Genomic DNA, 14,264 nt, shown 5'->3' on the forward strand with positions numbered 1-14,264 from the left:
CTCATCTTGGTTATGGAATGGGCCCTTGATTATGAATTAATTACGGTTTGCCATTGTGTGCGCTAGTGTGGGCCGTGCTTAACAACTGGGTTGGGCTGCTGCATTTGGGCACAGGGTGCAGCTCTCAAGCGTTTTGGGCTGGGTTTCACCGAAAGATCCAATAACTATTTTGCCCCCTTCAGTCCTAATCCAACGGCCACCATTTTGGGCGTTTGTGTTCTGCAATTCAGTGGTTGGGGGTTGGGGGTTGTGGTGGGGGGGGGGGCGTCAGGATCTCTTCAAGGAGATCGTGCAGAGAGGCAGCGAGATGTTTCGGTTCTGTCTTCTTCGACTCTTATATCGTCCCTTTTTTCTGAATTTTCTTTATTTCTTATCCTTTAAACTTTGTATTTTTTTTTTTGGTGATGCAGATAGATGAACATGTTCAAAGGGAAATCATGAACCACAGATCACTGCATCCGAATGGACCGAATATCGTTTGATTCGAAGAGGTCAGTGATCATAAACTATTTTATAAACTATTTTCATTTTGTTTTTTAAGAATGAATTCGGCAAGTTCTGTTTGAATTTTGTATAAGTATCTGCTGATGGTGGGTGGATGAAGACAGAACATGCTAAATTTGGCCTTTGGTGTGCTCAAACTGGTACGGGGGATGGTTAAAACTTTGAGCCTGGGATGCAGTAGGACTAACAGAAATCCACCACTTGCAGAATTGTTGTCAAAATAACTCTGCTAAAAATATGAGCTATACTTCTTGCACTTTGTTTTTACTGTGAAGTGGAAATAGTCTTTAGAGTGGCTTATTTGTGATAATTGATAAAGAGGTTTGTGTTTAAGACTTGAGAGTAGTGCGGTGTCTTTCTCGCTGGTTCTGCTCACACCACCTCATCTAGCCATTGTGATGGAGTACACGGCTGGGTGAGAACTCTTCGAGAGAGTATGCAGTGCTGGCAGATTTAGTGAGGATGAGATAAAGTAGTTTCAAATGCACAGAAAATTTCATTGGAATTGATTTTAGTGTAGAGTCTCAAATATGGGATCTCTAAATGTCCCCTGAAATGGAATCCATCTCGATTTTTGCTTAGTTTCAGATAGGGAAGGTTATGTCTGAAGCATTTTTACATAAACAATCAGTCATAATATAACAAAAACGAACTTACTTTTTCGATATAATTGTTGTTTTGCATCAGGCAAGGTTTTTTCCTCCAGCAATTGATATCAGGAATTAGTTGCTGGCTTTTGATGGTATGTAATGTGGCACTTTTCTGCTAATCGTATACTGTTATTTCTCTTTTGATATTGGAAGTGTTGGTTGTAGTAAGGAAATAATTCGTTTCAATAGTTTACGACTTAGTTTTAATAGTATATGACTCAGTTTTTGAATAGCACTCGGGTGGTTTTTGAATAACAGTATTACGACTTAGTTTTCTAAATGCCAATAACAGCTCTAGATTTTGTCTCAAGTGGAGTATTCTTACTAATGTAGCATTTTGTTGGCGCATCAGTATGTTTTGATTGTTTCTCTGCTTGAACAGAGAATTGTTAACGTCCAGGTGGGAACGTGGGTTGGCTCATGTTTTAATCTCTCCGTTGTAAGCAATTTTACATGGTATTCTTCAATGTAGCTATAGGTAAGACAACAGTCTCAGTATTCCATAATCTAACCACCATTTGAACTTTTTTCATCCACCAAGCTAAGCTTTTATGTGCCATCTTGAATGGTTATTATAAGTTATTGCTTCAGATTACTCCAGTGCGACATTATTGTTCTCTTCCTTACCTCTCAAGCTTGCTTAATGTCCTTATTCTTATTACTGTTGTATTGTTAAGAAATACTCAAATGCGGTTTCAGTTCATCATTATGAATCAGATTAAAATTAACCACTCACTGGTTAATTATCTAAATCCTATAAATTCAGATTAAAATTAAAGCAACTACAGAACAAAAACCTCAAGAAATCAACACGAATTTACCTGTATTTGATCATTTGTGGGAAAATCAACACATCGCCATTGGAAAACTCAGTTCCTTCGCGTCCTTCAATTACTGTCAGCAACGTCTATCAAAAACCAAGAAAAAAGTGAGTAACGGAGTCAATTCAGCTCAACACCATAACTTAGTAGCTCCAGGAACTAAGACACGGTAAGAAAAAATAATCGGAAATGCTGACGAATTGAGCTGGAAAAGGGACCTTAACGGTGATGTCGTTCTTGCGAGCTTTGAGAGCGGATGCAAAGAACTTAGGGAGTGGATCGGACTCAGAGCCTTTGATGCGCCATGGCCAAGCCTCGGGGGTCTTGTAGCAGAGGAAAACTTGGCGATTGCTCAACTGCGTATCGTCCTTAGTGTCTTCATCAGACTCATATGACATAGTCTCATAGTCGTACCAATTAGTACGACCATCAGACAAATCCCATTTTACAATATCCACTCCTGTTTTGTTCACCTTAATAATTGTATTATCTAGTCCAGAAAATTCTGCTTTTACAAGAACCATGTCACCGCTTTTCAGATTGAGCTTCTTGTTTGAAAGATTTCCCAACCAAAGATAATATTCATGGGAAGCAGTTACGGTGGCCTTCATTGCCCAGACGCGAAAGTTAGTTCGCTGGGTACGATTAACAACACCAATGGTTAGAATCCCAGTACAGTCAGAGTTGTCCGAAGAATAAACGATGCCCAAAGCCAACCCTCCTATATAATCAATACTTGGCGGCACTTCGAATTTGACAGTTTCATCCTCTCTTGCGACATAGGCTAACCAGTTAGGAATATCATTTCCAAAGAGAAAAATTCCACCAAATGCATTTTTCTACACCATGGGGTGCAAAGTTAGTATAAGCAACAATACGAGAGAGAGAGAGAGAGAGAGAGAGAGAAAGAGAGAGAGAGTACCGTTTTGGAGGTTCTCCTTAAAAGTATCAGTGAGACTGGTACACCCTTCCATGTGAATTGATTCCATGTAGTCCAATGAGTTCTCCAAGTTTGGAATATCTTTGAGTTTGCGGCAGTCTTTCAGTTCCAATTTCCTCATTTTCGACATCTCTGAAAAGTCGGACGTTATTTCCAGTGCAGTGCAGTAATTCGCTTCCAGTAGAAGCAAACTGTTCGGCAAATCTGGGATTGCCTCAAGGTTTGTGCAATGATTTAGATGTAATTCCTGAAGCTGAGAAAGGCCATTGAGATTGGGCAGCCTATTAAAACCATTCCCATATAGAACTAAATATTTTAAAGAAGATAGACTCCCAATTATTTCGAGAAGGGCACCATCTGTTATATTGCAGTCGCTGAGACCTAATGCCTCAATCATCTTCAGTTGTAGTAAAAAATGGTAACCCCTACACAAACCCTTACAGCCACTGAGGTTCAATTCCTCGAGATGTGGGAGTTTTGAAAAGTCTAGTAATTCAGTCAGGTTATGGCAGTCTTTAAGAATGAGACACTTCAACATCTTAGGCAACTTCTTAGGCAACTGTTACTCAAAAAGTGAAAACAATAATAAAAATATAAATAAATAAAAGAGAGAATGCATGCCGATGACCGATGTTGATATTTACAAGGACATTGATAATTATATCGTACCAGGTCTGAATCATCCCAAACTCGTACAAGCTTGCTATTTCTCAGGTCAATAAAAACTAGGTTTCGTTGATCAAAATCTGCTGGTATGGCTTCAAGGGGAAATCCATCCCAAACCAACAATCTTAACTCCTTGGAAAGATGTTTGTAGCTTCCAGTCAGCTTTACAATTTCCAGCCGGATAAATTTCAGACGCCGCATCTTCTTAAACGCTTCTGTACTGAAGCTTTCCTCGTCATCAGAATCTTCTGGCAACCTTAAGTTTAGTCCTTCAACTGCTTCTGTTCCCTGTTAGAGATATAAAAAAAAAAAATGATAATATTCACACGAAGCAGAGCCGTGAATTGGATGAATGAGCTACTAGAATGGTAGGGCATACAACATAATTAATTATGTATTTTCTCTTTCAATTTACAGTGGATGAAAGCCTTTTCTTCTTTTTCTTCAAATATAGGCATACATTATATATATGCGGATATGTGTATACACTTCTCTTTCTTTACATGTACTTAACATAACATCTTTTTATTGCAAAAGTACTTACTGATTCGTTCATGAGCACGTTTTTTGCATCTTCACTATGCCACAATCGGCTACGTTTTCCCAATTCCACAAGAGATTCTGCCCGCACAATTTCTCTTCCCATATCTCGAATCAAATCATGCATCCTCAAGTATCCCTCTTCATCAATATATAAGAGACATCGTTCGTAAAGTGTGATAATTTCTGCTTCTACAGAAAAACTACTACAACCATCCAATATTGCCGTGACAAAAATTTTACTCCATCCAATAAAGAAACAAGATATGTCAAGGAATACACCCTTCACATGATCATCACGTAGCCCATCGTAACTTAATTTAAGCGTTTCATGAATTTTTCCATCTGGAATATTTCTCAATTTATCCAATGTACTTTTCCATATGCTTTTACTCTTTTTTGTAGCCAACAACTTCAAGAGCTAGGGGCAATCCTCCACAATAATCAATAACATCTCTTGCGAGCTCAATATATTCTTTATCTGGACAATCATTTCCAAAGGCATGCCAACTAAGAAGCTTAAGAGCTTCGTCATCAGTCATTCCTTGTGCTTTATATCTTTTATCCACCTTTTGTATATTCAGCACTTGTTCATCTCTTGTCGTTATAATAACTCTGCTCCCTGGACCAAACGAGTCATGTGCTATTGCCAATTTATCTAATTGGTCCGCATCATCTATGTCATCAACCACGACAAGTACCTTCATGCTTCCAAGTCTTTTCTCTATCTCCTTGGTTCCTTCGGCAACACTGCTTACCTTAATGTCAAGCCGTTTCAAAATATCTCGAAGAAGTTGTTCTTGGAGACTAACCATATTTTTCTTGTTACTCCTCACCTCTTCAAGGTAACATTGACTGCTGAAACTGTGACTATATTTGCTACAAATCTCTTTGGCAAACGTTGTTTTACCTATACCGCCTGTACCCCAAATTCCAATTATTTGAACATCAGGTGAACCTCCAACGTCTAAGTATTTAGTGTTGAATTCTTTCACGCGAAGAGCTATTCCAACTGAGTGCTTGGCATTTTTGAAGTCTCTGGGGGTCAATCGTCCCTTGATGTCCCCAATAATTTTCTCAATAAACACTCCTTCGCGCCTACAAGTAGAAATTCCAAATTACAAGAGCCATACTAATGCCTTATTCATCATGACTATATATTTACATATTGAAACAGGTTTGAATAAATTGTGATTTACTGAGCTCAATTCAACAACGTATTTAATCTTCAATTATAATGTGAATAGATTAGATCATTGGTCATTGGACTATTACACCATTGTAGCTTTCAGTTATATAATTAAGAATCCATTACAATTGGTATTTTAATTTGATAAAGTGTGGAGCATTTGTTCTTCACACACCCATAAAAAACGAAGCATTGTACCCTGCATTTCACTTCCTTAGTTTTGACGGCAATTCATATGCAAATGCTCTACCATTTATAAAATTCATATACCAATTCTAATAAATTTTTATGCAGTGACCAAAATTACAATTCTATCATAGTTCAGGGACCAATGATCCAATTTTTCTTCTAACATATAAAATCATATTCAATGCCTTAATTATAATTTCTTAATTTTGGTTAATTAGTGAAATAACTCCGCCTGTGTAAGTTTATCTTACATTGCCGGTCCCAAGCCCGGGTAAAGGAGGAGGGGGAGGGCGTCAGGTAGTCGACAGTCGGCACTACACAGTTACGTCGAATCCTTATGAAAATGAATCCATAACGAAATCGCGCTAAAGCTAGGGCGTCACCCGTAAGTGGCGCGCTGTGTGGCCCGAGCACAGTGATAAGTGAGCAAGGGTCGCTGTATCTCCATAGGCACCCGGATGCAGTGTTAAATGAGCAAGGGGGCCATAGAAACTTCTTTTTGAACGACTCCACTCAAAGTTGTTTAGGAGCATATGCTCCTATCAACTTTACACGGGACACACAAAAGAAGTACTTTGATTCCATTGGACGGGGGAGGGTGAAGAAGCTAGGACAGAAGGGTAGAGTTCAAGAGAGTAGAATGCGTTTAGGAACGTGGAATATAGGAACCTTAACGGGAAAATCTATGGAAGTAGTGGAAGTTATGGTAAGGAGAAGGATAAATATTATGTGCCTATAAGAAACTAAGTGGGTTGGTCTTAAGGCAAAGGATCTAGAAAACTCAGGGTTTAAACTTTGGTACTCGGGCACAAATAGAACGAGAAACGGTGTTGGCATCATCGTGGACAAGACCTTGACACAAGATGTTGTAGATGTCAAGAGGGTAGGAGATAGAATTATGGCAATCAAGATTGTAATAGGACAAGAACTCATCAATGTGATTAGTGCGTACGCACCTCAAGTAGGGTTGGATGCGAGTTCGAAGGAGAAATTTTGGGAAGACCTTGGAGACTTGGTGCAAGGAATTGCCCAGACAGAGAAGTTATTTATAGGAGGAGATTTAAATGGACACGTGGGCAGGGAGACAGGCAACTATGGAGGTTTTCATGGTGGCCATGGTTTTGGGGAGAGAAACGAGGATGGGAAAGCTATCTTGGATTTTGCAATGGCATATGATCTCTTCTTAGCCAACACCTTCTTTAAGAAAAGAGAAGAACATGTGATCACCTACAAGAGTGGGTTGTCAAAAACACAAATAGATTTTCTTCTAATTTGGAAAGGGGATCGTATAACTTGTAAGGATTGCAAAGTTATACCGGGAGAGAGCTTGGCTAATCAACATCGCTTGTTGGTGATAGATGTACATATCAAAAGAGTGAGAAAAAAGAACAAGACTTGGAAGTGCCCAAGGACTAGATGGTGAAATCTAAAAGGAGAAAAACAAGTCATTTTCAAAGAGAAAGTAATCACCCAGTGTGGGTGGGATAGAGAGGGGGAAGTTAGCCAAAGGTGGGATTCCATGGCTAGTTGTATACGAAAAGTAGCAAAAGAGGTATTAGGAGAGTCCAAGGGCTTTGCTCCACACCAAAAGGAATCTTGGTGGTGGACTGAGGAGGTACAAACAAAGGTGAAGGCTAAGAAAGAATGTTGTAAAGCCCTATACAAGGACATGACCGATGAAAATGGTGAAAGGTATAGAAGAGCGAAGCAAGAGGCGAAGAAAGCTGTGAGAGAAGCTAAGTTAGCGGCTTATGACGATATGTATAAGCGACTAGATACAAAAGAATGAGAGTTGGATATTTATAAACTAGCTAGAGCAAGGGAAAAGAAGACAAGGGACCTAAACCAAGTGAGGTGCATCAAGGATGAGGATGGAAAGGTTCTTGCTACAGAGAACGCGGTCAAAGACAGATGGAGAGGTTATTTTCATAATCTTTTCAATGAAGGACATGAAATGAGTACTTCTTTAGGGGAGTTGAGTAACTCAGAAGAGTGTAGAAACTACTCATTTTATCGTCGAATCAGGAAGGAAGAAGTGGTTGTAGCTTTGAAGAAGATGAAGCATCGAAAAGCAGTGGGCCCAGACGATATACCGATCGAAGTGTGGAAAGTCTTGGGAGAGACAGGTATAGCATGGCTCACTGACCTTTTCAATAGGATTTTGAAAATGAAGAAGATGCCAAATGAGTGGCGAAATAGCACTTTGGTGCCTATCTACAAGAATAAGGGCGACGTACAAAACTGCATGAACTATAGGGGTATTAAGCTAATGAGTCATACAATGAAGCTCTGGGAGAGAGTCATTGAGCATAGATTGAGGCAAGAGACACGGGTTTCGGACAACCAATTCGGGTTCATGCCAGGGCGCTCAACCATGGAGGCAATCTATCTCTTACGAATATTGATGGAAAGATATAGAGATGGGAAAAATGATTTACATATGGTCTTTATAGATTTGGAAAAAGCGTATGATAGGGTCCCAAGAGACATTCTTTGGAGGATTTTAGAGAAGAAAGGAGTACGAGTAGCATATATCCAAGCTATAAAGGATATGTATGAAGGAGCAAAGACTGCCGTAAGAACTTATGAAGGACAAACCGAAAGCTTCCCCATAACTGTAGGATTACATCAAGGCTCATCCTTAAGTCCTTACCTTTTTGCGTTGGTAATGGATGAGTTAATAGGACATATTCAAGATGATCTTCCTTGGTGTATGCTTTTCGCAGATGATATAGTGTTGATAGATGAAACTCAGGAAGGGGTAAATACGAAGCTTAACCTTTGGAGAGAAGTGTTGGAATCTAAAGGTCTTCGCCTAAGCCGATCAAAGACAGAATATATGGAATGCAAGTTCAGTGCAAATGGAGGCCAAAATGAGTTAGGGGTGAGGATCGGAGATCAGGAAATGCCAAAGAGCGATCGTTTTTTCTACTTAGGATCTATCTTGCAAAAGAACGGAGAATTAGATGGAGATCTCAACCATAGAATACAAGCTGGATGGATGAAGTGGAAGAGTGCATCCGGCGTGTTGTGTGACCGCCGTATGCCACTGAAGCTCAAGGGAAAATTTTATAGGACGACAATAAGGCCGGCGATGCTGTATAGCACAGAATGTTGGGCGGTGAAGCATCAACACGTACATAAAATGGGTGTAGCGGAGATGAGGATGCTTCGTTGGATGTGTGGGCACACGAGAAAGGATAAGATTATGAATAAGGATATCCGAGGTAAAGTAGGAGTAGCCGAAATTGTAGAAAAGTTGAGAGAAAATCGGTTACGGTGGTTTGGACATGTGCAAAGAAGGCCTACTGACGCTCCGGTTAGAAGATGGGACTACGGGACAGAGGTTCAAGGCCGAAGGGGTAGAGGAAGACCTAGGAAAACTTTGGAAGAGACTCTAAGAAAAGACTTAGAGTATTTGGATTTAACAGATGACATGACACAGGACCGAGCACAATGGCGTTCTAAGATTCATATAGCCGACCCCACTCAGTGAAGAAGGCTTTGGTGTCTTTAACACAATACGTTGGAAATGAAGCAAAGCTTATGTATTGATATCTCCGATAAGTTACAAATATGTACATATACATGAGTCAAAATAAACAAACAAGAGGGAGCCTTCACAAAGGTTGCTTAGGAGAAGTCTCAGCAGTCGGTAGAGCCCCAGAAAGAGAAGGCACCGGAGGGGGATCATTCGGAGCCTCAGTACTGGACAGAACCCTAGAAGGAAGAGGCATCGGAGGTTGATCATTTGGAGCTTCATTATGCAGTACAGCCCCAGAAGACGAAGGCAATAAATGCCTTTGGAACAAACCCACAAACCGCTGATGATCAAGTAAAACTTGACCATCAGATTCCTTCATCTGGTCAAGCTTCCTCTTCATGTTTATAACATAGTTATGTGCGAGCCGGTGCAACTGTTTATTCTCATGCTTGAGCCCGCTAATCTCCTGTTTGAGACTCATCACTTCAGCCGCCAATGATTCAACTTGGCGGGTTCGAGCAAATAGGCGTTGGGCCATATTAGACACAGAACCTGCACACTGAACACTCAGAGCCAGAGAATCCTTAACAACCAATTCAACAGACCGTTTGGAAAGTAGTCTGTTATCTTTGGGAGTGAGAAGGTTCCTGGCCACCACCGCAGCGGTCATATCATTCTTCATCACAGAATCCCCAACGGTAAGAGGACCAGTAGGGGATAAGAAGGATGGGCGCCATATGTTGTCTGGAGAAGGTGTGGCTGCCTCTTCAACAAGGTTCAAGTCAAAACGACGGTCGGAGGGGCCAGACATTTTCAAAGGTGTTGAAGAGAGAAAAGGTCAGACAAATCAAGATCTTAGAAGTGCAAGAAGGGAGCTTCTACTGGTGAAGATTCAGGTGTGCTTTGAAACTTAATGCCAGCCTCTATAAAAATCTGCACTTGACGGAGCTTCAGAAATCAAAGAGGCATCTGCCCAGAAATCGAAGAGGCGTTTGCTTTCTCAAAAGTTGGGCTGCTCAAAGACCACGAGGGCCGATTTCAGAAATCGAAGAGGCGTTTGCTTTCTCAAAAGCTGGGCTGCTCAAAGACCACGAAGGCTGATCTCAGAAATCGAAGAGGCGCTTGCTTTCTCAAAAGATGGGCTGCTCAGAGACCACAAGGGCCGATCTCAGAAATCGAAGAGGCACCTGTTTTTTTTTTTTTTCAGCCTTGTCAGCATCTGTCACATGCACACTCAGCTTTGCTGAAATTACGGGCATTCTGGTGAAGTAGAAAGCACGTGAATCTTATTGTTCAATCATCCACTTTTCACACGCACCATCAGCTCATGGGTACCACAGATAACTTTGCCAAAGATCTCTGACAAAGTTTAGACACGTGAAGCTTGCAGCTCCCACTACATCGCTATGACCAAGAAGGGTAAAATAATAGCAAAGAAACAACACTAACAAAGTTTAGACACAGAAATTTTGAAGGTCTAGCTATCATATTATTACCCACAAGGGTAAAGGAACAACATCACGGCTGGATAATTGGAAAGTCCATGTGTGTCAACCTCTGTGCTCCATGGCAAGGTAGACTAGCAAACATGCCCTACCTTTACTCACATTCGAGAAAACACTCCAAACAAGATTGCTTGCTCCAAAATCGAAGAGGCACCGTCCTCCGAATCTTGAGAGCCAGACTCCCAACATGATTACTTTCTCAAAAATCGAAGAGACACCGCTCTCCGAATCTCGAGAGCCAGACTCCCAGCAGGATTGCTCTCTCAAAAATCGAAGAGGCACCGTTCTCCGAATCTCGAGAGACAGATCCCCGACAGGATTGCTTGTTCGAAAACTGAAGAGGCATCACTTTCTCAACTTCGAGAGCCAGATCTCCTTGGATAAAGCTTGTCTGTAATCTTCACACGCAACATCAGCTTTCCAGATACCACAGACCACTTTTTCAAAGTGCTCTGACACACGTGAAGCTGGCAGCTCCCACTACCGTGCTATGACCAAGCAGGGTAAAGGAATAGCATTACTACTTGTTGTTAGGGAGACTCCTATATATGTCGACCTCCATCTTCAACGGACAGGCAGACCTGCAAAAATGCTCAACCCTTCCTCATATCTGAGAGGGCACTCCCAACGAAGCCTCTCGAAATACTCAGCTTTCTTTCCCCCCCCCCCGATAATACCTTTGCAAACAAGCTACACCAGAGCAAGAATATCTCATATCATCAGGGTTAAAAGCAAGAGTATCCTATATCATGCTATTTCCCTGTCTTTTCCTTTGGCCTTGTTCTTACCTGCAAGACAAGGAGAACATCTACCTATGAGACAGATAAGGCAAGTGAAGACGATACCACACTTCGGTACTTAGAAGTTTCGTGATTACGATATCATTCTCCCACAATATTTCCTTATGTCATTTGTACTAAATCATTCATTTGTACCCACTAAAGGAGAGCTTGAACCTATGTACTTGTGTAAACCCTTCACAATTAATGCGAACTCATCTACTCCATAGACGTAGCCAATCTGGGTAAACCACGTACATCTTATGTTTGCTTTCCTGTCTCTATCCATTTACATACTTATCCACCATAATGACCAGAGCAATAAGTTAATACTTTCTGTTGTACCAAAGTCCTCACTGATTTTTTGCATCAACAAGCCTTAAGTCCTTACCCTTTTGCGTCGCAAATGATATAAGGTTGATAGATGAAACTCATGAGGGGTAAATGCGAAGCTTAACCTTTGGAGAGAAGTGGTGGAATCTAAAGGTCTTCGCCTAAGCCGATCAAAGACAGCATATATGGAGTGCAAGTTCAGTGCAAATGGAGACCAAAATGAGTTAGGGGCGAGGATCGGAGATCAGGTAATACCAAAGAGCGACCGTTTTCGCTACCTAGGATCTATCTTGCAAAAGAACGGAGAATTAGATGGAGATCTCAATCATAGAATACAAGCTGGATGGAGAGGTGGTCTGTGAAGGTAGTGCGTGTCGTCACCTCTAAAGCTCAAAAACACCTCGTTCTTCCAGCGGTTTGAGCGGCACGGGCAAGACGAAGAGGCTGCGATGGCGGTTCCATGGACAGAGCTGATGGTATCTATCGATAATTGGTACTAGCGTTGGGAGACTAGAGGGAGTGCAGCAGGCTGTGCGGCTTGGCTTTCAGATAGCCAAAGCTCAGTCAAATGTCATCGCCTAAGTATTATAGAGAAACAAAATGCGTGGAGCGATATGAATATACATGTACATGGCATTGCATAAGTTTACTACAAAATATGGTAACACCCTAATTTTTATGGACATAGTACTATCAGTATTTGTGACTATCTGCATTGCAACTATCCAATATTGCCATGACAATAGTTATATCCCATCCAATAAAGAAATTAGATATGTCAAGGAACACACCCTTCACATGATCGGTACTTAACCCATCGTAGCTTAATTTAAGCGATTCATGAATTTTTTTCATGTGAAATATTTTATTCAATGTACTTTCCCATATGCTTCTACTTTTTTTCGTAGCCAACAAATGGCCAACAACTTTCTGAGCTAGGGGCAATCCTCCACAATAAAGAACAACATCTTCTGTGATGTTGAGGTCGTTGCTGTCAACGATCCCTTCATCACCACCCGACTACATGGTAAGTAATTTACATGGGTTTCCGCCTGTGACTGAAAACAGGTTCTCAGCTGAGTAGATAGAAGTATGCAGGGTTGCCAGGGCATACAATTCATTAGTTGTGGGATATGTATATATCTCGTCACGTCCCATGCAGACACATACCAACATTTCAGGATCGGGTGGATTGAGTCTTAAAATTGAAAATTAGTTTATATGACAAATTGAAAAAAAAAAGAAAAAAAAAAGTAAGCAAGCTCATATGACATTTAAAAAAAAAAATTCTTGTTCTCAATTGTAGAACATAGCTCTAACCACTTATTGCACAAACACATAAACCATGACGATGATACGTTTGTTAGTTCTCAGTTTTTATTTTGGACTTGGAAGTTGTGGGCACGGTGTTGCTGTTAGGAACGGATTCAACTCTGATGTACCTCTAACTAATGCATTGGTGACCGGTTCTGTCAAAACCGCTGCCAGCTTGTTCCGGTTGCAGAGAAAAATGTGATTTCTTGTTGCTCCATGATTGCTCTTTCACACTTAACAGGCAAGAACACTTACATCTATGATAGGTGAAGAGAGAAATTTCCTTGAAATGAGGTGGTTTATAGAACACTCAAGGCTCAAGCCAACCCCTAAGATATGTCTCTAATTAATGATGTGTAAGACATACTTACATGTAAATTTCTCTAATGTCACTGATCAAATTGGAAATTATTAATTTATATTTGTTAAGATGATAAGTTACTTAAAAAAAATAAAAAAAGGACTCGTGACATTGCTTCTCTAGAAAGTGCTTAAGCTAGAAGTGCTTCTATTATAACCACATTGAAATTTTTATTAGAAACTCAAGTACATTCTAAAAAACCACTTAAGGATGCTTTTCGAAAATAAAAAAAAGGCGTATGCTTCTCCATGAACCGCTTCTTTGAGCCATATGAACAATTTAAACAAACCCCTAACTAGCGAGCATGGCCTAGCCCAACCCCCAATATTACTCTTAGAAGCAACGAAATTGAGATGTAAAAACATGTTTTCATGGTCTTTATAGAGGAAAAAGATAGGGTAAAATGACCTAAATGGGTAAGATTTATAAACAAGTTGATTCATGCTTCATAATTGCATCAGTTCCTTTGCAGTTTGTAGTAAATGTCTACGTACCTTCCTTACAAGTCTCTTTACTGCGCTTTCCTTCAATTCACTGTTGTTTTGTCATCGTCAAAGCTTTCAATATTAAGATCAAACCTTAATATTTTGCAGACCTCATCAGATGAGTGGCCTCTTTAACTCTGTACCATCGTCAGTGTCGTCATCAAACTCATATGGTATAATCTGATAGTCTTCCTCATCAGTATCATCATCTCACGCTGTCACGCCCCGATCCCCACATACGTCCAGGATCGACACTTGACGTCATCAAATAACCACATATCTAACATACCCCGCCTCCAAGATATGTACAAAGCACAACTCGAGAATCGAATCGCATAGAAGTATTTCGTATACTTTATGGCTGCATCTAACCTCTTCGTTAGACTGCCTACATACCCTCATTAGGGATCAAGCCATTCGTAGTTCGTCATTCATTACACCTCGACATTTATCACAATACGTTCAAATCGAAAAGCATAGCATTCCTCAATCAATTATTAGAAC

The 14,264-nt window shown here is 40.5% G+C and overlaps 1 protein-coding gene across 1 annotated transcript in view; it reads right to left on the reverse strand.

Annotated features, from left to right (window-relative positions):
* The window catches only part of LOC126583452 (TMV resistance protein N-like), a 121,840-nt gene that overhangs the window by 13,005 nt on the left and 94,571 nt on the right, over positions 1–14,264 (reverse strand). Inside the window, exons 11-12 of the mRNA XM_050247804.1 lie at positions 3,585–3,869; positions 3,297–3,462 (exon numbers count right to left, since the gene is read on the reverse strand). Coding sequence (XP_050103761.1) covers positions 3,297–3,462; positions 3,585–3,869 — 451 coding nt within the window. The remainder of the gene's footprint in view (positions 1–3,296; positions 3,463–3,584; positions 3,870–14,264) is intronic.

This window comes from Malus sylvestris, chromosome 9, assembly GCF_916048215.2.
Source record: "Malus sylvestris chromosome 9, drMalSylv7.2, whole genome shotgun sequence".
Lineage (NCBI taxonomy): Eukaryota > Viridiplantae > Streptophyta > Magnoliopsida > Rosales > Rosaceae > Malus > Malus sylvestris.